This window comes from Raphanus sativus, chromosome 2 (assembly GCF_000801105.2).
Source record: "Raphanus sativus cultivar WK10039 chromosome 2, ASM80110v3, whole genome shotgun sequence".
In the NCBI taxonomy this organism is placed as follows: Eukaryota; Viridiplantae; Streptophyta; class Magnoliopsida; order Brassicales; family Brassicaceae; genus Raphanus; species Raphanus sativus.
Window position 1 is genome coordinate 16090807 of NC_079512.1, and position 22538 is coordinate 16113344.

General features: G+C 34.1%; 4 protein-coding genes across 4 annotated transcripts; all 4 read left to right on the plus strand.

Moving 5' to 3' along the window:
• Nucleotides 1–599: 599 nt before the first annotated feature.
• Nucleotides 600–2099, plus strand: LOC108835589 (uncharacterized). Its single transcript, XM_018608825.2, has one exon. It carries the CDS (start codon nucleotides 600–602, stop codon nucleotides 2097–2099), a length of 1500 nt encoding a protein of 499 aa, XP_018464327.2.
• Nucleotides 2100–11805: 9706 nt separating this feature from the next.
• LOC108841513 (uncharacterized) lies at nucleotides 11806–12914 on the plus strand. The gene is made up of 2 exons (XM_018614274.2): nucleotides 11806–11972; nucleotides 12355–12914. The coding sequence occupies exons 1-2, from the start codon at nucleotides 11904–11906 to the stop codon at nucleotides 12718–12720; spliced, it is 435 nt and encodes a 144-aa protein (XP_018469776.2). The 5' UTR covers nucleotides 11806–11903; the 3' UTR covers nucleotides 12721–12914.
• A 2717-nt stretch (nucleotides 12915–15631) lies between these two features.
• LOC108835609 (replication protein A 70 kDa DNA-binding subunit B-like) lies at nucleotides 15632–17951 on the plus strand. Its single transcript, XM_018608844.1, has 10 exons — nucleotides 15632–15790; nucleotides 15884–16151; nucleotides 16246–16342; nucleotides 16438–16562; nucleotides 16640–16724; nucleotides 16829–16964; nucleotides 17047–17225; nucleotides 17344–17455; nucleotides 17530–17706; nucleotides 17790–17951. The coding sequence occupies exons 1-10, from the start codon at nucleotides 15632–15634 to the stop codon at nucleotides 17949–17951; spliced, it is 1500 nt and encodes a 499-aa protein (XP_018464346.1).
• Nucleotides 17952–19709: 1758 nt separating this feature from the next.
• LOC108835619 (uncharacterized) lies at nucleotides 19710–21316 on the plus strand. The gene is made up of 6 exons (XM_018608853.1): nucleotides 19710–19815; nucleotides 19914–19995; nucleotides 20086–20221; nucleotides 20309–20508; nucleotides 20592–20715; nucleotides 21110–21316. Exons 1-6 carry the CDS (start codon nucleotides 19710–19712, stop codon nucleotides 21314–21316), a joined length of 855 nt encoding a protein of 284 aa, XP_018464355.1.
• The last annotated feature ends 1222 nt before the right edge of the window (nucleotides 21317–22538 follow it).

Here is a 22538-nt window from a genome sequence, read left to right on the forward strand (position 1 = left end):
AATGAAGAGCTAGCGATCCTTCTTTCAAGTTCCAACTACGGCGGACCATGGTTTACATCCACAAGCCAAAACTTAATGCATTAGAAGTTTTTTTTATATATTTTAAGAACATTATAAGACATTGCATTATATTCATTGATATTTTTTTAGTTTTGTATTTGGTATATTTGCTTTGAGCAACATCTACTCTTAAGACCGACCCTGCTCTCAAAAAAATAAATAAATAAATAAAAAGAAAGAGAAACAAAACTTCCTTAGATGAGGTTATTCTTGACTTCGATCGGATGGCGTTTTCTCTCTATTTTTTCTCTCTCAAAACCAAATACTCATCCTCAGGCAGAGGGTCTCTCTTGACCAATCAGAATGGAGATAACCACCGGGAGGATCTTTTCCTTGCCGCGAAACAGATTTTTTTGGAAAAATTCCAATTTTCAACTCAAGATATCATGCAAATCTCGTTAAAAATCCTTTTTTCCTTCAAATCTTCAAGCAAGCAAGGTGTTATTGTAGGGTTTTTGCAGCAGCCGTCGAACTCTCAAATCAATACAGCAACCACAAACAAGTATCTCTGGCTCAAAAATCCTCTGTTTTTGCTCTTAATGGACAGAGGGTTGGATGAAGTGATGCAAGCGATGTCCTTGGAGGAAGATTTACCGGTGATATTGACGGACGACGAAGACTATAGTGCGGCCGTTCGTAATGAAAAGAGTCTGATAGGGAGGCTTTTAAATCCAGAATGTCAGAACATGGCTCGTATGCTCCGAACTATGCCTAGGATTTGGAAAATCTATGATCAGGTGAGAGGTATAGCTCTGTCCAACGAGAGTTTCCAGTTCATCTTTGATTTGGAAACAGACCTCAACACGGTGCTGAACCAAGGTTTCTGGACGTCTGAAGATTGGGGAATGATGATGGATCGATGGGTGGAATTCCCCCCTCCAGACTATCTACAAAAAGCCTCAGTGTGGATCAGACTCTCTCAACTCCCGGTGAACTACCTCACTTTGAAAACCATCAGGGCGGTCCCTAATCCTATTGGTCATGTCAAGGATATCGAGTTTGATCCAACTAAACCTCACCTGCAAGAGTACGTACGTGTAAGAGTGATTCTGGATCTCCAACAACCGGTGAGAGACACTAAGGTGATGCAATTACCTGGTGGGAGAAGCACAATAGTGAAGGTGGAGTATGAGAGAGTGAGGAAGAAGTGTTTTCATTGCTTCCGACTCTCACACGAGAAACAGAGATGCCCTTTATTCAAAGCTATGAAACAGAATTGTACGGACAAAGGAAAAGGTGTCGCTTTGGCGCCAGTGATTCACCGACAGAATCATCCTGACCTAGTAGGATCTATCATGCCTCTGTTAGCACCTACGGCGCCCCCGGGTTTCCCCTCTAAGTCCTTGGTTGCTCCAGAGGTTTTCGAGGAGATGCAGTTCTATATGAACTGCACTGATCCAGAAGAAAGACGTCTCAGAGAAGCAAAGATGGTGAAGGCTCTCCGTGATATTTCTACAAACCCTGGAGCTCAGAGTTCTTATCTCCACTTAGAGAATCATCCTACGATCTCTGGCGTGCAGAACAAGAATGTTGGCAGGGTTTTTGACTTTCGAGCAACACAAACAGAGGAAGCAAAACAGAGCCAGCAAGCTCAAACAGAAGAGGAGCCACGAGTAGCTGAGGCTCTGATTCCAAAGGATGGTCTCACATTAACGGGTAGACAGTTGGAGAGTCTCTCGTTGGCGATGACTGCTCACATTGAACCGCAGACAAAACCTCATGGAGCTGCTGAAGGCTCAGGAGATAACATGTTGATAAACGTAGGAGTGGCGTTTTCAATAGGTCGTGATGATCAGTCAATATCAGGAGGAAGTGGTAAAAACAGAGCATCTAAACGAACAGGAGCATCGTGGAAGAGGTTTAAACCAGCCTCTCAAGGAGTGAGAAAGTCCTCGAAATCAGAACAAAATGCCCCTGTTCAAGATGAAGGTGACAGTAGTGTGAAGAGGAAAGCAAGAGAAGGGATGGAGGTCTCGTCAAAGATGACAAAACACTGTGATGGTTTGATGGTTCACCAGAAACCACCCGACCCTCAATGACTACACTCAGTTGGAACTGTCGGGATTTGAGGAGCGTCCTGACAGTTCGACATTTAGAGGAGATGTGTCGTGAGCATCTCCCAGATTTTTTGTTTCTCCTAGAGACTAAAAACTCTAGTGATCACGTTGGAGGCTTTAAAAGATCATTGGGTTCTGACCACATTTATATGGTGGATCCAGTGGGTCTTAGTGGTGGGTTGGCTTTCTTTTGGAGAGACTCACACAAAGTGGAGATACTGTCTGCAAGTGACAGGATCTTTGATGTTAGAGTAAAACAAAGGGACTTGGTATATTTCATCTCCTTTGTATATGGAGACCCTGTTAGGCAACAACGACAGATTGTTTGGGACAATCTTAAGACTATTGGCCTGAACAGGAATGAGGGATGGTGCCTCGTTGGTGATTTTAATGAAATGATGAACTCAGCTGAGAAGAGTGGTGGTCCAATGAGAGAAGAATCATCTTTTTATCCCTTTCGGTCTATGGCAAGAGACTGTCAGATTAAGGAGGTCCCGAGTTCAAGAGATAAACTCTCTTGGGTTGGAGCTAGAGAAATCATCTCAAATGGCGTCAAAGAAAAGGTGTGGATTCAATGCCGCCTTGACAGAGCTTTTGGGAACTCAGAGTGGTTTCGTCTGTTCCCTCGCTCTCATACGCAATATCTGGAGCGCTTGGGCTCGGATCACAGACCCATATTGACGAGTGTTGCAGGTGTAAGTGCAAGGCATGTGGGGAGATTCATTTATGATAAACGGTGGAGTAATAAACCTGAAGTTGCAGAGCTGGTTCGAAAGGGTTGGAACGATGTTCAAGGGCGATCTTCTGGTACTGTATCAGAACGCATTGCATCTTGCCGAAAGCTGATTTCTAAATGGAAACGTAACGAGATCAGTAACTCAAAGAAGATGATTGCCAAACTCAGAACAGAGTTAGAAGAAGAAGAAAGGAAGACAGTGCCGTCTATGCCAAGAATGATACATCTAAAGTTGGAACTTGCTAAACTATTCCAAGAAAAAGAAGAGTTCTGGAGGCGTAAAAGCAAGAACAATTGGTTACAAGCGGGTGATAAGAACACAAAGCTCTTTCATGGTTGGGCTAAAACTCGGAAAATGAAGAACAATATTCCAACTCTGGTTGATTCTCATGGAGTGGAACACACGTCAGAAGAGGCCAAAGGTGATATAGCCTTACAATATTTTACTGAATTGTTCTCCTCTTATCACCCTACTGGTGCCGCAGAGCTCCTTCGAGACTTAAATCCTAGAGTAACGGCGGTAATGAATCAGAGTCTAGTGAGACCTGTGACAGATGCAGAAATCAAGCTTGCGGTGAAAGCTATCAAAAGTGATAGTTCACCAGGAGCTGATGGGATGACGGGACATTTCTTTCAGCAGTTCTGGGCTATCACTGGTCCTCAGATAGTTGAAGAGGTGAAGAAGTTCTTCATCGAAGGGGCCATACCGCAAGACTGGAATTATACTCAGCTTTGCTTGCTTCCCAAGAAACCGAACCCTACTCTAATGTCAGACCTGAGACCAATCAGCTTATGTGCAGTCTCGTACAAGATAGTATCCAACATTCTGTGTACACGCTTGAAGGTTATCTTGCCTCATCTGGTATCACAGACACAAGGAGCTTTCGTGGCGGGTAGATTGATATCAGACAACTTGCTCATAGCACATGAGATGGTTCATGGCCTTAAGACTAATCCAAATTGCAAAGGAGATGACATTGCGATTAAAACGGATATGTCAAAGGCTTATGATAGAGTGGAGTGGGATTTCTTGGAAGTCTTATTTCAGAAAATGGGATTTGATAGCAAATGGATACATTGGATGATGATGTGTATAAGATCAGTCACTTACACTGTGCTCTTGAATGGTCAAACGTATGGGAGGATCACACCAGAAAGGGGCATACGACAAGGAGATCCGCTCTCTCCTTTCCTCTTTATATTATGCGCAGAGGCACTGGTTCATGTGATGAACAGAGCTGAACTGGAAGGCAAGATCACGGGGATGAAGTTAACCAAACATTGTCCAGCTATTCAACATCTTTTGTTTGCTGATGATAGTTTGTTCCTTTGCCGAGCTACCTTAAAGGAATGCTCAAACTTCCTACACTGCTTAGAGCTCTACGGTAAAGCATCTGGCCAGGTCATAAACTTTCAGAAGTCATCCGTCACTTTTGGAGCTGATATCGATCCGGTGATGCGTCGTCTGATATCAGAACTGCTAGTGATCGAGAATGAAGGTGGAGCAGGAACGTATTTGGGACTCCCTGAGTGCTTCAGCGGCTCGAAACAGAAGCTACTAGCTTTCATCAGTGAAAAGCTTGGTAAAAGGTTAAGTGGCTGGTACGCCAAGATGTTGTCCTTAGGAGGAAAAGAGGTGCTTCTTAAGTCTGTGGCCATGGCTCTACCTGTCTATGCTATGTCTTGCTTTAGACTAACTAAGCATCACTGCCAAAAGATCATGAGCGCTATGGCGTCTTTTTGGTGGAATGAAAGTGGAGACAAGAGGAAGATACATTGGGTCTCTTGGCCTAAGCTATGCTTACCGAAAGCTTTTGGTGGATTAGGCTTCAGGGACATTGAGGATTTTAATCAGGCCTTATTGGCTAAACAAGCATGGAAACTACTCAATGAACCGCAAAGTCTACTAGCTCAAATATATAAAGGACGATACTATGCTAACAGAGATTTCTTGGAGTGTGGTAAGGGTTATCGTCCTTCATATGCTTGGCGCAGTATCTTATTTGGGAGAGAGCTACTCATAAAGGGACTCGTTAAGTCTATTGGGAATGGGAGAGAAACTTCAGTTTGGTGCGAAAAATGGACCATGGATGAGGTTCCACGGCGACCTGTTAATCGTCAAGCACTTATTGATGTCAATCTGAAGGTCTCTTCCTTACTTACGAGCTCAGGAGGGTGGAATAATGAGACATTAACAGAGCTCTTCCCACCTAATGAGGTTCTTCGAATTAAACAAATGGCACCAAGCTCAGCAACTGATTGCTTTATATGGGCATATTCAAGACATGGAGTTTACTCGGTCAAAAGTGGTTATCAGCTGCTTGCCTCTAACAAAGTTGCAACATCAGGTCCTGTTTCACCGGAGGAACAGAGTCGTAATGACATCAAGAAACGGATTTGGAAAATCCCCACTCTTCCAAAAATTCGCATGTTTCTTTGGCGAGCAATGTCAGGGGCTCTAGCGGTAGCTGATCGCTTATCTTCCAGAGGTTTGGAGGTGGAAACTCGATGCAAACTTTGCAACAATGGAACAGAAACAATAAACCATGTTTTGTTTCAATGTTCAGTGGCAATCAGTATTTGGGCAGATATAGGATTAGCCCTCCCTGTCTCCACTCTGCAACATACCCTTGAAGAGAACATTGTTTTGGCTCTAAACTTAATGAAAGACAAATCCAAGGAGCAAACTCTTGTTCGATTGATACCGTGGGTGCTGTGGCTAATTTGGAAGAACAGAAACTCCATACTATATGCGGCCACGCAAGTATCAAGAACGAAACTCACTGGTGACACGAAAGAGGAGGTAGATCAGTGGTTCCAGCTCAATACTGCCTCCAACTCTACGTTAATGGCAACTACATCTCTCCAACACTGTGAAAGATGGCTTCCTCCAGAGAACAGTGTCATTAAATGCAATGTTCATGCCAATTGGAGAAACTTATATCTTCATAGTGGGGTGGCTTGGATCGCAAGGGACCATAGCGGAAACGTGACTCACCATGCTCGAGATGCTCTCGTTCATGCACCTAGTCGTTTCATAGCTGAGCTGAGATGTGTAATATTAGCTATGACAAGTCTTAGCGACCTCCGAATCTCAAAGGTGAACATCTTTTCTGATTATTCAGAGGTTATTGAGGCAATCAAACATCCGTTACAGTGGCCACGACACAGAGGCTTACTGCAACAAGTGCTGGGACTTAAACAAAAGTTCGAGATAATAACCTTTGACAGTGAGAAAGTAACAGCTAATGGAGTAGCTCGGGACATCGCAAGAAGTGTTTTGCGAGACGGTCGGTTCCAATCTTATCTAGCTATGGGAGGACCTTCTTGGCTACACGAAAGAATCTCAAGAGAACAACATTGAAGCAACGTTTGGCTCTTATTTAGAGTATGGTTGTCTTTGTTTTTTCACTACCTTGGGGTAGAAGGCATTGCCTTTGTATTTTTTTTAAACTCATCTTGATTAATATCAATTCAGACGTTCAAAAAAAAAAAAAACTTCCTTAGATATTCTCAATTTCTTTTTGTAGTTACTATACAAATAAAAAAAAATTCAGGAGATAAATAGTTTTGTGGAGTGTGGACCTTGTTACTTTAAACAATCTAAAATATAAGGTAACTGAAACATTATAAAAGTGAAAGATTTTTTTTGTATGGTCAAATATGTTTTTATATATTTTATCTTTCTGTGCAAATAAACTATATATATCTAATAGGAAGTAAATATTTTATGCTGACCTTGTGATTACTATAAAAATATAATATAAGGTATTTGAAACATTATAGAGTAACATATAATTTTTTTCTTTTGTTTGGTCAAAGACATTTTTATTTATTTTATATTTCTATAGCAAAATGTAATCGTGTCAATCTAATTGTTATATTCTTGGGTGTCATACTATACTGAGAAATTCCCTTAGCTTTTATACATAGATTTTTGAAAGAATTATATTGAGTCAAATCTATACTATTAAAGTACAAGCACATTTGGATTTTTTACTAAACATGCCCTTTCTTTAACTCACATTGCTTATTTCATTAAGGGCAATCAAGTAATATTAATAACATATCTATATTGGATCATTTTTTTATCCAGCCCACTCCCCACATCAGATCTTTTTTGGGCCATTTGGGCCGATCAAGAAATCATATTCAATTCTTATTTTTTCCTCCAAGTTCAAATAATTTATTTTCAACCATTCTTAATATTTTGTGTAGTGTAAAAAAATTAATCACTTAATTATTATGTTTTTTTTTTTTAATATAACTTAAGCATTCATAAAAAAATTTGAATTTTTTCATTGAAAAGTATAAATCTTTATTAAGAGTATATAATTTTTTATTTAAAAAATTAACAACATAATAAAATTAAGTTATACCAACTTAGTTCATTAAAAATAAACTTTAATTTTCTAAACATAAATACTCATTAGACCTGAACGTTCGGGTACCCATTCGGGTACGGATCGGTTTTTTCGGGTATCAGGTTTTTCGGGTTTTAAAATTAAACTCCATTCAGATATTATAAAATTTTGGGTCGGGTTCGAGTCGGGTCTTTCCGGGTGGGTTCGGTTCTCATGCATAAGAACCTGAAAATAACCAAATAACCAAAGTATCTAAAACGGGTTTGGTTATTTGTACTCAAAGTAACCAAAGTATCCAATTCGGTTCAAATTTTTGTATCCAAATTACTCAAAAGTAACCAAAAATAACCAAAAATATCCAATCTATACAATTTTTTTGGATAAACTTTTATCCAAACTATCATATTTTATCCAAAAATACTCAAAAGTATTGAAAATAACTACTATATTTAACTTATAATATTAATTTAAAATATTAAAATAATTATAAATATAATTATAACATAGATTTTTAGATATATATTCACATTTCAGATATCTTTGGGTACTCATTCGGTTCTCGGTTCGGGTCGGGTTCGGGACCGGTTCTTCGGATATAGCAATTTAGAACTCATTCGGATATTTACCCCGGGTCTGATCGGGTTTGGAACCCTGATTTTCGGGTCGGTTTCAGGTTGGTTCTTCGGATCCGGATATTGTGCTCAGGCCTATACTCATTTAAAATGAAACACGATAAAGAAAAATAAAAGGCTTAAGTCTTTTATAAAAAAACAAATATATGAAAATATGACATTTACTAAATATTTGCCAATTTAAAAAAAAATAAAAGAAAATAAATCTACGCTGTAATTAAAAATAATAAAGGAAAATAAACCCGCGCTTTGAAAGCGCGGGTCAAAATCTAGTCTCCCTATACATTAAAAGAGAAGTCACTTTAGTGATTTCTGCTTACGTGGCGATCATACAAGACACTCTCGGATTAATTCTTATAATCTTATTGGTCGATTTTTTTTAATTTCTTTTTGAATTATTTTTTTCCATCGGCCAAACCTTTCCAAAAACACATACCATGTAATTAATATAGATATATACGTTTTTAACTAATCGATATATATTTCAAAGGTACTATTATGGTAACTTAATAATGACATATTTTTAAAGTGACAATGCAAATATAGTAGAGTATTGGTAATTTAAAAAAAACCATAATATGTTTAGTAATTTAAAATAATTTAAAATGTCTCAGAAACTATAATTTATGAGAAAAGAAATTAGAAGAAACCATAATATGTTATTATTTACCGATCACGAAATCAAAATTGTTATTGAAATCTAATGAAATCATAATATGTGTAAAAAATGAAACATAATAATTATTATAATTCCGGACATGAAATTCAGTGTAAGTCATAATGAGATGAAATCATGGTTAAAAATGAAATCATGTTAATTATTAATAATTGATTAGTAAAAAATTGTTATTGAAGTCCTAATGAAATTATAATGTGTGAGAGGGAAAAGATTTGGTAAGTTTGCATAACATTTATGTAAAAAACGATTTTAACCGATTTAGTTTCCATAAGATTTATTTCGAAAACGATGGATACCGATTTAGTTTTGTGAAAAGACACAACCGTTGGAGAGTCGATCATACAAGACACTCTCGGATTAATTCTTATAATCTTAATAGTACCTTTGAAATATATATCATCGGCCAAATCTTTCCAAAAACACATACCATGTAATTAATATAGTTATATACGTTTTTAACTAATCGATATATATTTCAAATTTTCTATTATGGTAACTTAATAATGACATATTAATGTGACAATGCAAATTTATTAGAGTATTGGTAATTAAAAAAAAAACCATAATATGTTTATAGTAATGGTAATTTTAAAAAAAATCATATTAGAGTATTAGTAATTTAAAATAATTTAAAATGTCTCAGAAACTATAATTTATGAGAAAAGAAATTAGAAGAAACCATAATATGTTATTATTTACCGATCACGAGATCATAATTATTAGAGTAAAAAAATTGTTGGACAAATCTAATGAATTCATAATATGTGTAAAAAATGAAACATTATAATTATTATAATTCCGGAGATGAATTATAATGTAAGTCATAATGAAATTAAATCCGAGATAAAAATGAAATCATGTTAATTATTAATAATTGATTAGTAAAAAATTGTTATTGAAGTCCTAATGAAACTATAATGTGTGAGAGGAAAAATATTTGGTAAGTTTGCATAACATTTATGTAAAAAACGATTTCAACTGATTTAGTTTCCATAAGATTTGTTTCGACAACGATGGCAACCGATTTAGTTTTGTGAAAAGACAACCCTTGGAGAGTCTTCCCTTTCCATTATAAATAAGACCAATACGCATCTCATTTCATCCCACCTTTCTCATTACAATTTCTAAACGCTCTTCTAAAACATTTTCGTCTCTTCAAAATCCGGTTAGTAATTTTTTTTTCTCGATTTAGGGTAGTAAATCATCACGAGTTTACTTAGTTACATTTTTGTCTATTCACTTTCTGTTAATTGTAATCTATCAACTCTCTTCTTTTTGGTCTCTTAAAATCATGAAGATAACGAATCGTGATGTTTGGCAAGTTAGATTAGTTTTGATTAGTAACTATTCTTCATGCAACGGATTTAGTGAAATAGTGATTGTGGAAAACTTTATTATGTATAGAAATTCCCCTTTTATTATGTTATTTTTTTACTAACCAAATAAGAGATCATTGCATGCAGACGAAGATCTCACCATGGAAAACTTTGTAAGCGACCTCAAACTCAAGTCGCTCATGGCTGAAGACTATGGGACTCCCGTAGAAGGGGTATTCGACAAATGTGTGGAGGATATGACAAACTATTTCCGGGCCAAACTGATGATGCTCAAAAAACAACAGGATGCCGAGTACAAGAAATTTCAAGAGGAGCTTGAGGTGTGGCGCATACAAGGCAAACTGGAACTCATTAACGATCTCTTCAACAATGATGCATTGAAGGAAGAGAAAGAGAAGTTGGAGTCGGATCTCATGCTTGCCCAGGCGAAGGCAAGTGATGTTTATGTACCGAAGATCGATTGGTTCGTCCTCAACGAGCCACAAATGTTTCTTCCATGAGCCATCTCTTCAATAATAATATGTTTAATGTTTTTTTGTGTTTTGGTTATGTTTTTATGAAGACATTATCTCGTTTTCTAATCTTGGTTAATTGTTACACTATAAACTTATTATTATATAAGTAATCAAGTTCTCATTCGCATATCCCATTCTCGGTTTCTTATTACTTTCACAATTGGCTTTCATGTTGCTTTAAGCATATGTTTAAAACCGTCACAAAAGATCAAAAGAGTTTATTGAACTCATATGTTTTGTCTTTTAATTGTAAAAAGATCAAAAGAGTTTGTAGTTTACATACCAATGAGAGTTTTAGAAAATTTAATTATTATACAAAGCATCGATTTTATAATTAAATATACGATTTGTAAAGAATCTTATTGTTGATGTGATTGTAATAAGATCACAACTTCAATCTCCTATTATATTATACATAGTTTATATACAAAGCATCGATTTTATAATTAACTATACGATTTGTAAAGAATCTTATTGTTGATGTGATTGTAATAAGATCACAACTTCAATCTCCTATTATATTATACATAGTTTATAGCAATAGAGAGTTACAATTTTTTTCTTATATTATATGATACAAATTAATTTAGAAAATATCATAAAATTTTCGAATCTCACGTTATTGTCTTCTACTCAATATAACTTTAGGGGCAAGGCAATAATAGTATAGTTTTGGTAAGCTTCATTTACATAACATTATGACTTACAAACTATAATATAGAAGGCAATATGTATGGGAATTTTGCCGATGGAATTGGTAATAATATATTTAAATAACAAATAAGATTTAATTGCTTATGAGAAGGCATTGGTAAATCATGTATTTCCAAACATAGAAACTGATTAAATAAGGCAAAGTACTGATTTGTCACAACTTCAATCTTCTTACCTTAGATGAATTAAGAAGTTAATTTAGATACATATCAATTAACTTGTGAATCACGTAAGTATCTTCTACCAAATAAGAACTTTAGGGCCAAGGCAATCATAAATGAAAGTTTGGTAAGCTGAATAATCACGAATCAGTGGTAATTTACTTTCTATATTTAAAAAGGCTATTTTTTATATTACATTGACAAAGAAAGTGTATTAACTTTTATATATTTATATAACATTAGGAATTATACCAAACTATACTTCATGCATTTTTAAATAGTTAACATACCAATAGCCTACGAAGGAAATTAGTAATAATTTCACATAATCTAAATTTTATTAAGAATTTGAAACATGAGAAAGCATTATTATACTTCATATAATAGTAATCAAAAGAAGGTAAGTAATTATATTAATTTGGTATAATTATGATTTTGAGGTGACAATTCGAAATTGTATCCATTATGATTATTTTGTTATTTAGGATATTTAGTTTAGTTTTCATAATGCAAGCTTTTAATTTGATTTGACATTTGAACAACCACCTAAATTAATAGATTTAGATGATAGGAAAAAGGAGATTACACATTTTATTATATATCGTGTCATCTATACATTAAAGGAAATCGTGGAACTATATATATGATATGTGGAGCAGACTCGACATCCCTAATTATTTCCCAACCTCCAAACCGTGTCTCTCCAAGATCTTCCATGTAAGTTCTTTCATTTTTCTCTGATCTCTCTCATATTTTGATCTTTCTCTTCTCTCTCTCATTGTTTTGCATGTTTATGTTTTGTTACTTGTAGTTGATAACTATATATATTGTGTAAAGAATGGGGGCGGATCGTTGATCTATCTTAAGAAACATTGGGATTTTGTTATAATGGAAGTTTTACTCAAAATATATCAACATGCAAAGCAAAAACTTTGGATTACTTAGGATAGAAAACGATACTATGGCTATATTAGTTTATGTTTTGATTAGTGGGAAATATTGATGGCTATAGAGAAATATCTTAGTTTTTTATAAATTTTTCATTTTTATTTATTATAAAAATTTAATAATGAAAATTAACAAATCTAAAAACATGCAGAATCAACACGGTATGGCAAGTTCAAACGATATTCGGCTTAATGATCCGGTTGTTCATGAATCGGGAACAACATTGCAAGATGCTTACAAACAAGGGCAAAGGGAAATGAGGCTTCATTACCGTGCCCTCCTTCGAATTTTCAAGGAGCATGTTGAAGGTGTTAAGGCTAGACATCAGATGGAGGTCGAGTTTGAAAGACTCCAAGCCAAGCTTCAGATGCTTGACAAAGTTGAGAAGGTGTTTGGTCCGGTGAAGGAAAAGCAGAGGCTTATATGTGAGCTCGGACTTGCTCATGATAGGATGCGAGAGGTGAAAGTGCCAAATCCCGATTGGTGCAAATTGGGTGAAGCTTGGTTGGACGATTGATCTCTTCGATCAAATCCCAAAGTCCTATCTTTTGAAACCATTTTCTAAGATGGTTTGTTTAAGTTGGATCTATGTCTCGGTTTATGTTGTTGGTTTTCAACTTAGCTCTTTATGTATAATTACATAATTATCATGCTCGGATTATGCTTTATTTTGATATGAACCCTTTATGTTTAATTATATGACGTTTACATATCGAATTTTTATGTTTAATTATTTTATACTTCATTCCTAATAGCCATATTAATCAACTCAAACTTTAATCGACAATATATACATGCCTTATTGATTCCAATAATAAATATGGCTATTATTAGAATTTAAGGTAGGTTATTAATCATAGAATGCTAGAAATCATAAATTTGCTACTTTCCTTAATGACCTATTATTACATATTATTTAGATACAGTTTGAAAAATCAAGCAAATTTAGTTTAATACCTTTATGGCAATGGTCCAAGAAAAAATTGGTTATCTCAGGCTACCTAAAATTAAATATGCATAGTTAATTATTAATAATGCAATGTTTAATCAAAATATATGTGCATATATATAGTTGATTATCTCAAGCTACCTTAAATTAAATATGCATTGTTAAGTTCAAATATGGATTCAATTAGAATTTAATGTATGTTATTAATCATGACGTTTTACAAATTATAAATTTGCTACTATATATATGCTCTATTGTTACAATAGTTGAGTCATACTTCTGATTGAAATTGTGAAGGCCATCCGTTAAGACGCACCAGTTAGAAATTATAAAACAAATCCATCACCAATGATAGTGGAATGAAGAGTTCTTATTTATTATGAGTTGATTTGGAATGATTTCGTATAGAGTTCAAAAATAATCAATACATATATTGAATATCCAAATTTATTTATTAAGTAAAACATAGTGCAGAACATGCATACTATGTTACATAACTGGAAAGTTCAAATACATAAACTGAAAACAAACAAAGTAGCATAAGGTAGTAACCCGACAAATCAAAATTAAAAACATAACTAAAAAGTAGGCAGCTTATAGTTTTACAACCATGCATAGATAGTCTTCTTCAAAATTCTCCTTCTTTTACTCCTTACTCTTAGCAAACTGAACAAATAGGTCAAGCCTTTTATAGTAGTAACACTTCTTGCACACCTTAGTCATGTTATCGAGATTGCACGATGTGCGTGGTCTAAAGTTGTTCATATTTGATGAGTACCTTTGGTGAGGAATTTCAGGGATTGTCCTTAGTGAGTTCTTGACTCTTTCCCAGCAAGCATTGGAGGTTGATAGTGATTCTTTCCAGTCGAGTTTATCCAAATACTTTTCCACATGTTCCCAATGACCTAAGGCAAGCTTTAAGACACCATAAAGATACGTACCGTTTTGATAGTCTAGCCGAGAAGCTTCGCGTAGATGATGAAGCCCTTTCATCTTATCATTGGCGATAAAGTATTGAATTACACCCTCAATGTAGTGTGCTTCAGGGTTGCCATGCGTCATGCATTTGTCCCTCAACCTAGCATGCGTAGTGTACATTTCCAAAGGTTGATAAACAAAATAGGAAAGGTCCATGTTGCCAAAATAGGTTACAGGATCTGAGTGGTTCAAGTTATTACTGGCTGACGAATCACACTCGGTTTTGATATTGTAGTTCTTCACTGATGTGTGTGATTCCATCGAAACTTGTTTGTTTGTTTGGGCGGTTTTTTTGGTAGCAGAAGTGAAGTGTTTTTGGGTGTGGTCAAACGTGAGTGGTATGTTTGTGAGTGTGTAGTTCAAACCGAGTGTGAGGGCTAATATATAGAAGAATCGTATGATGAGTATGATGTGATAATACATTGTGCACAATGAAAGACACATGCAAGAGTTAAGGCTGTGTACAAAAAAGTGTTGTCATTTCGACACCCAAAAGTATGTGTGTCCTTTCTTGCATGCTTCTTGATAGCAACACATGAGTCTGTCGTTTGGTTGGTGTGTCCTTTCTTGCATGCTTCTTGATAGCAACACATTCGGTTTGAATTATTCTATATTTGTCTTTTAGACTTGCTGAAGTTACACTTTTAAATAAAATGCGTATTGTAATTCAGGTCTGATATGACAATACGCATTATTAAAGCTTCCATATTTGTCTCTTCATATATGTTAACTTAAAGTAGATGTATAAGCTTTTTCCACATTTGTCTCTTAAAGTTGTATTTGCTTAAGTTATTCATCTATGGCTTATCGAAGCTTTTCCAAACATTGACAAAAGTTATTAATACAACTTTATATATCATATTATCAAAGTGGACCTATAATGATTTGGAATATCTTAGTATTAAGGAATAACTTACTATAATGCTAATAGCTGGGTGAAATATCTTTAGCTTTATCTCTGAGAATATATGCATGTTTTATAACTTCCAAATCAATCCTTGCATCAATTAGTATTTAAGTCGTTCGGTTCAGAATCATTCTAAATTAGAAATTATATTTTTATATTTTCCTTATATTCACGAAACTTCTTGCGCAAGAAGTCCGTATTAGCAAAGCCACATTACTTGCGCAATTGGCAAAGAAATATATATATATTGTATTTTTATGATTCTACCTTATGTATTGTATACTTTAATGCTAATTGCCATATGAAGAAACTCCATATAAATATAAGACATTGTTTATTTAAAATAAAATCCGCGACATTATAATTTAAGGTATGTTATTAATCATGACGTCTATAAAAAAATTTAGGTATGAAGATCACTATCCTTATTTACATTTTCGAATTACTTGCGCAAAAGGTTGGCACTTAATGCTATAATGTCGGTCTATTTCAAACATTAGGAAAGTGATAAAAATATATAAACGACTATAAGTCTTACATATTATACCATACACTTTGAACAAATCACGTAGCAAAAAATATATTTCAATATCAATGGCAATGGTCCAAGCAACCAAAAATCGAGTGTCTTTTATCAGACAATTGAGACCGTGTAAAGATACATGGCGTATTGAGGTTAGGATTATTCGTTTATGGAGAAACTACAACAAAGATTCCGGTAACACCATCAAAATGGTGCTTGCCGATAAAGAAGTAAGTACATGTCTTGATGTATCATTTCTACGGTCTGTGTTTTATTTGTTTCTCAATTCGAATGATAAATAACTTTCTCTCATCACCGTGTAGGGGACAAGAATTCATGCTCAAGTTGCTGAACAGCTCATAAAACAGTTTGAAGGGAAACTAACAGAGGGCGATGCGAAAGTCATCCAGTTATTCAAACTCTACGATGCTATTGGTGATTATCGAACTACCGCGCATCCCTACAAAATAGGATTCTTTCAAACTACTTTTGTTGGACCAGCGGATGACTTCCCAAGTGAAGTTCCCAAGAAGTATCTTGTGGATTATACTGATATTATTGATGGGAAGCTTGATAACAGTCGTTTGGTCGGTGAGTCATATCATACGATTACTTAAGTTTCTATTTTATTACAAATCGAACGCTTTAACTGCAAGTTTTACTTCTTCTTACTTTTTTCTTTCAGATGTTATTGGCCAAATAGTTAACTTCGGATCTCTTGAAAACAAAGTCATCAAGGGAAAAGATAATTTGAGGCTATTGATTGAGTTACGTGACCAAAAGTAAGTTTTAATACTTTGTTAATATTAAGACTTTTAATCTATTTGCTTAGCTTACAATAGATCGATACATTAACCTATATTTTCTCATTATACAGTGATGTCAAGTTGATGTGTACTCTTTGGGGCTCTTATGCTAAACAAGTATACGATTACAGTATGTTAAACATGTCCAACATGGTTATAGCTATCATGAGGTTCTGTTCTATTAAAGAGTGGAAAGGTATAGTTCTTCCACCTACATTTGTTAAAATATTCATAGAAAGTTATGAAAAAACTTTAGAAATTGTTCTACTGTAGGTGCTTACTCCATATCTACCGGGTATAATTCAACCTATATACTGCTCAACCCAACCCTGGATTTAATTGAGAACTTTAAAGCAAGGTACGTGTAGGTGGCTATAACTATCCACATCTATATCTTATTGTATTTTCATTGAGAACAGAATACATAAAAGTTTTCAACTTGTCTCTTACTTTATTTTGCAGTCTCCCTAATGATTCACTTGCTCTTACAAACAACGATAGTAGCCAATGGTCTGTTGGTAGTGCTACATCTGTCCGTGCTAGATTTTTTGTGACTAATGAGAGGCTAACCATAAGAGAGATCATCGATAGTGAATTGGTATATATACAACCTTGCTGAGAATAATTCTTTGTAAATATAATAGTTCTATTTTATTAACTTTACTTTTGCATTCTATCAGGTTGGTACTTTTGTCACTCTTGTCACAATTGACAGCATAGATGCTGATCGTGGGTGGCAATATCTAAGCTGCAAATACCACAACAAAAAAGTTATGCCAACAACCAATGTTGATGCTGATAACCGTCCCTTGTTCCTTTGCATTGCATGCGATAAGGAACACACTGAGGTCATTTCCAGGTAGTGTATTCTTTGATCTTCAAGGAAGAGTTGTTAAATGTATTATTATGAAACCACGCACGTGACATTGAACGAGAGTAACGTTTATAAGTCATGCATTTGCTTGTTTTGTTTTCAGGTTCAAATTAATAGCCAATGTTAAGGACGCTTCAGGTGAAGCAAAGTTTCTTTTGTTTGACATCAATGCTCAGCTTATTGTTCGTCATCCCGCTGCTGAACTCTATGATGAGGTATTTCTTAATTATTATTGTCTAATAATACTTTCGTATATTATATTTCTGTAACCGAGTATTTATGATCTTAGGATGAAGATCCCGACATCTTACCGATTGCGGTTAGCGACCTTTGTGGGAAGAGATTTCTTTTTGAGATTTCGGTTGATGCTGATAACATAAAGGGAAAGACCTCTCAGTATGTCGTTCGATTGGCTACTGAAGACCGTGAAATGATTGAGGAATTTGCTGATTTGCCTCCTAAATCGGTATGGGAATAATAAAATAATTTCCACTCGAAATTTTTTATCACATTATCATTTCTTTTAAAGTCCAACTATTTCTGTTGTAGGTTTTGATGTTGCAGAACTCGGATGATATTTCCTCTGCTTCTGGTGATTTATCAGTGACTCCTTTGTCTAAAAGGAAAAGCGAAGAAGAACATGCTATAAGCCCAATGGAGCAACACTCCGTCACCAAGAAACAATCCCGGAAGAAAATCAAGGGCGAGTGATAAAGAATATTGCTACAATTTTTACTTTTTTTTTCTTATGGTTATGGCTTTGTTTTACTTTTGGGATTTTATTGTCGTTTCTTTATTTTTCCTAAAGTACCATTGTGTTTTAGATTTTTAATTTTATTTTACAAACATCTATTTGTTCTTCAGTTAACCATGTCGGAGAGAGTTTACAATGTGTCATTGGTTCTTTAAAAATGTTATAAAGAACCAGAACGTATAATAAACATTTTCAAGTTTATTAAGTTTACTCTAAACTTGAGGAAATTATATGAAAATGTATGAAAATAAAAGTTTAGTCTAAAATATGTAAAAAATTTGAATCGAGAAAACATACACATATATACACATAAAACATCGGTGTCTTTTTCTTTTCATATTTTCATAAATATATAAAAATGTTATTTCTTATCCCGGTAAGAATAGCACACACATATATTTTATTTTATTTTATAATTTGTATTATAATAAAATATGTTACATAGAGATCAAACAGTAAAATTTTAGTTCGAATTTGGGATAATTTCTCAATCATTTATTTTCTTTAATCGACCAAACATTTCCAAATCTGAATTCATATAATAAATTACTGCAATAATATAGTTTGTTTGATTGATACAAACATTACCATTTTTACATCTGTTATAATTAATACGAAAGTAATAATTACATACTTTATGAGCAAGACATTCATATTAGAAATTTGTAAAGGTTGCTCAAACAAATCACTGAAACTTGAATGCACCACTCAAATGAAGCTTAATAATATCCATCGGCCAATGCACCACTCAAATCAATGAATGCCTTGCTGCATACGTATCATTCTAAATATGGGAAGCTCATATTCGTTTTCTAAAAAATTATATTGGTTGACGTACTATATAATTGTTTGCTTTTGTAACCTAATTTGATCAAAAGCAAAAGCAACACAATTGTTTGAGCACACATCGATGTCTACCTTCTCCTATGTTTCAGAGCTCCATCCTAACAATGAAATCTGTTGGATTTATGTTCAGATCATTCGTATGTGGAAGTCGGATATCGCAGCTGGTCGACATACAGTCGAGTTAATCTTGTGCGATCACATGGTAAGCCGTATTAAAATTTAGATTCCTTAGTTTATCATATAAAACATATGGTGATAGGTATAATATAGTAAAATCATCCTTATGGCAGGGGGATAAGATTCATGCTTCTATATGTGAAGATTTGGTACCTTGCTATGAGTATAGACTCAAAGAAGGGTACTGGAAAATACTGGAAAATTTTTCAGTTATATTTACAAGTGGTTCATATCGAACTACAAAGCATGCATGCAAGATTGAGTTTAATCTTTATACCTGTGTACGTGTGTGCGATTTTTTCCCATGTCCACTAACTGGTTTTAACCCAGTTGATTTCATTGATATCTTGTCTGGAAAGGAGAACCCGAACTACTTGGTTGGTCAGTATTTCCAATTAGATTTCTCTATCTAAAATCTAGACAAGACCATGATATTACTATATTATACCTAACACATTCGAACTGTTTTCTTGATATTTTTGTAGATGTGATTGGTCAAATAGTTGGGGTCAGTCTGGTGGAGATTGTTACTCTAAATGGAAGAGACACTGAAAAGATTACCCTGGAGCTCCGAAATCAATAGTATGTTTATATACTATAATAAATTTGTTTGAGTATATATTGTATTTTAAAAATATGTCGAATATATTAAGAAATAATATTTTTTCAGTGATGATCGCCTCACGGTTCATATGTGGGGTAAATATGCTATCCATGGAAGTGGTGCTATTTCAAACCTAAACCGTGATAACTTGAACATATGCGTTCTGCGATTTGTTAAGATCAGTGTGTTCGAAGGTAACCATTTAGTATTACAACTATTAATAATCGTTTTTAATAAACTGGTTCTAATATTTTCATTTTGAGTTGGCTCTTTTTTAAATGCTGACCGACAGATCGTTCTGTCTCTACTGCATACGATGTAAGTGAAGTTTTGATCAAACCTGAAATGGTAGAGGCAGAAGCCTTTTTAAAATTGTAAGTGCTTCATATAGTCCCCTATTATATAGATAATTATGCCTTAATTATCCTGTAAAATGCAACTAATATATTTCAATATTTCTCAAGGTTGAACAAGCATGATACGCATATAAATTTGCTTCCTTGGAATCCTGTTTGTCTTCTCCCGGAAATTGGCGAAAAGATAAATTTTTTCACCCCTGTCCCTATGAAAACAATCAGTGAGGTGTTTGAGACCAAAAAGGTACATTTTTAATATTGATTCAAATTGCAAATTCGGACTAATAATCTAAATACTTAGTGGATAATATTCTGTTTATTTAATATCCAGGCAGAGAGGTGTATTGTTTATTGTTCAATTGCTGCCATTGATTACGATATCAATTGGTACTATATGAGCTGCAAATGCTGTGGTCAAAAAGTACCATCTCCACCGCGCTATCTCATGTTATATGGAAACAATTTGGGTGATGATTCAGAAAAGTACTATTGCTCCAACTGTGACATGTTTGGGCCAGAACTACAGCCAAGGTAAGTACTTGCATCCACTTATATATATTTTTATTGTTTAAACCTTTCAAAAAGTATGAGCAATTATTGATTTTGTAATGTAGATACAATATACAATTGGTGGTACTTGACAATACTAGGGACACAAACTTCCTTCTGCTTGACCGAATTGCAGAAAAAGTACTAGGTGTCCCTTGCCATGCATTAACCGGTCCACTCACTGACGAGGTAAAAGACAGATTTAATTGTTTTTGAATATATAAGTCTAAAAATTGTTTTTGTGGTAAGCATATAAGAATTTAAGTGTCTTCAACTAAAAAAATTATTTTTTTTGGAATTTATTTTCCCGCTTATATAGATCAAAGATCCCGTCTTCGTCCATGAGGTGCTTAGTCAGTTAGTAGGGGAAACCTATTTTTTTAAAATCGTTATAGAGAAAGAAAATGTCCTACATTACTGCCATACTTACCAAGTACTGGACATCATTCCTCTTTCCGAAATGATAAAAGATTATGGACTTTACAGGAAAGTACCTTGGGTATGTGATCCTGCTCTATTTTTATTTATACACTGAATGTGTGTCTACTTGATAAATTTCTATATTATATGTGTAACACTTCAGGGCACTCATAAGACAATCGAGACTGAGTATTCTGCACAAAATGGAAACCAGAATAAATACACTGATGTGCAACAGCTTGGATATTCCGAAAATCCAACTAAGTTCATATATGATGGTCAGCTGAAAGCATGGAAGAAACGAAGTGGTTATCGAAAGGCACCACGTTCGTCTTTGACGAAAAAGTTCAAGACTGATAAAAGTGGCTGATGGTTATGTAATTCTATTAGGATATGGGGCTGTTTTGTTCTGTTTTCATTGTCTATGGGATCTCCCATAACCTTCAATATGGCTTTCAGTTTTATATCTTTTGAGATTATTATTATTATAATTGAAGTTGTTGCCCCTAAAAGTTATCTTAATCCTTTGAATTACTATTATACTGTTTATAATTGCCACCATTATGTTTTCGATTATATCGAATAAATATAGGATATGTCACTATTATCAAGAGGGTGTTATAATCATGTTTTTAATAGATTTGAAAATCCAACCTAAATTAATTGTTATTGTTCTATCATTTTAAGATCTAATTTTAAATATAGTGTTATTGGTTTCATGATTTTAAAATAGATTTTAAAATTAACTGTTATTCAATATCAAAGATCTGTTTGAGCTTTTTGAGAATATTGATTGAGAAATATACAAGGGATCAAATATTGAGTTAAACGATTGGTTTTAGTAAACCACTTTGGGATCGAAAAGCTAAGACATTGAATCCTAAATTTATATTTTGAAAACAAATATGGGGTATTGGATCTCGATTATTAAAAATAGTGCGGATTTCATATTGTTATGGCTTTTTCTTACTTGATAAATTCTTAATTACCAAATTTATATTTGATGATCTTAGTACTTTGTTTTTTTTTTGTTATTTTCATTTTAAATTAAGAATAGCGAGTTCTATGTTTTAAGTAGTTAAGATGGAACTAATAAAATTTCTTATAAAAACCGTATGGTAATTTGTTTTACTTTTTATTTTTAATTAAATATGATTTGCTAAATGGAAGAAGTGATGAGAATATGGCCCCTGAATAAGGTAACCGAGAATATAATTTGGTTAGTAAAATTATAGTAAAACAAGAAAAGAGTAAAATTATAGTAAAACAGTAAAAAACCTATAACCATAAATCGAAAGTGGTTTACTATAACTTGGTCAATACTCATATCAATATCTATCATACTACAAATTAGAACCCTGTCTCAGTTTGAATATTACTTGGTCAATACTCATATGAATTTATCAATATCAATTATAGTAAAACAGGGACAATAATGAGGAAGGTTGATTACTTGCACAATAATGTTTTACTATAAAACTCAGGATATGTAATTAATTGGTTAGATGTCGATCATTGTATTTAGAAAGTAAAAATATTTACATATTCGATCCTTATTACTTTCCTTTTTCTACAAATTTGCCGGCTGGTTT

Excerpts from the sequence above, each read along its gene's own strand:
- LOC108835589 (XM_018608825.2), top strand. The coding sequence starts at position 600 with ATGGACAGAGGGTTGGATGAAGTGATGCAAGCGATGTCCTTGGAGGAA.
- LOC108841513 (XM_018614274.2), top strand. The coding sequence starts at position 11,904 with ATGTGGAGCAGACTCGACATCCCTAATTATTTCCCAACCTCCAAACCG. Across the intron at positions 11,973-12,354 it reads GTCTCTCCAAGATCTTCCAT|AATCAACACGGTATGGCAAG; the intron begins GTAAGTTCTTTC and ends AAAAACATGCAG.
- LOC108835609 (XM_018608844.1), top strand. The coding sequence starts at position 15,632 with ATGGCAATGGTCCAAGCAACCAAAAATCGAGTGTCTTTTATCAGACAA. Across the intron at positions 16,965-17,046 it reads AGATCATCGATAGTGAATTG|GTTGGTACTTTTGTCACTCT; the intron begins GTATATATACAA and ends GCATTCTATCAG. Across the intron at positions 17,226-17,343 it reads CACACTGAGGTCATTTCCAG|GTTCAAATTAATAGCCAATG; the intron begins GTAGTGTATTCT and ends TTTTGTTTTCAG.
- LOC108835619 (XM_018608853.1), top strand. The coding sequence starts at position 19,710 with ATGTGGGGTAAATATGCTATCCATGGAAGTGGTGCTATTTCAAACCTA. Across the intron at positions 19,816-19,913 it reads TAAGATCAGTGTGTTCGAAG|ATCGTTCTGTCTCTACTGCA; the intron begins GTAACCATTTAG and ends GCTGACCGACAG. Across the intron at positions 19,996-20,085 it reads GCAGAAGCCTTTTTAAAATT|GTTGAACAAGCATGATACGC; the intron begins GTAAGTGCTTCA and ends ATATTTCTCAAG.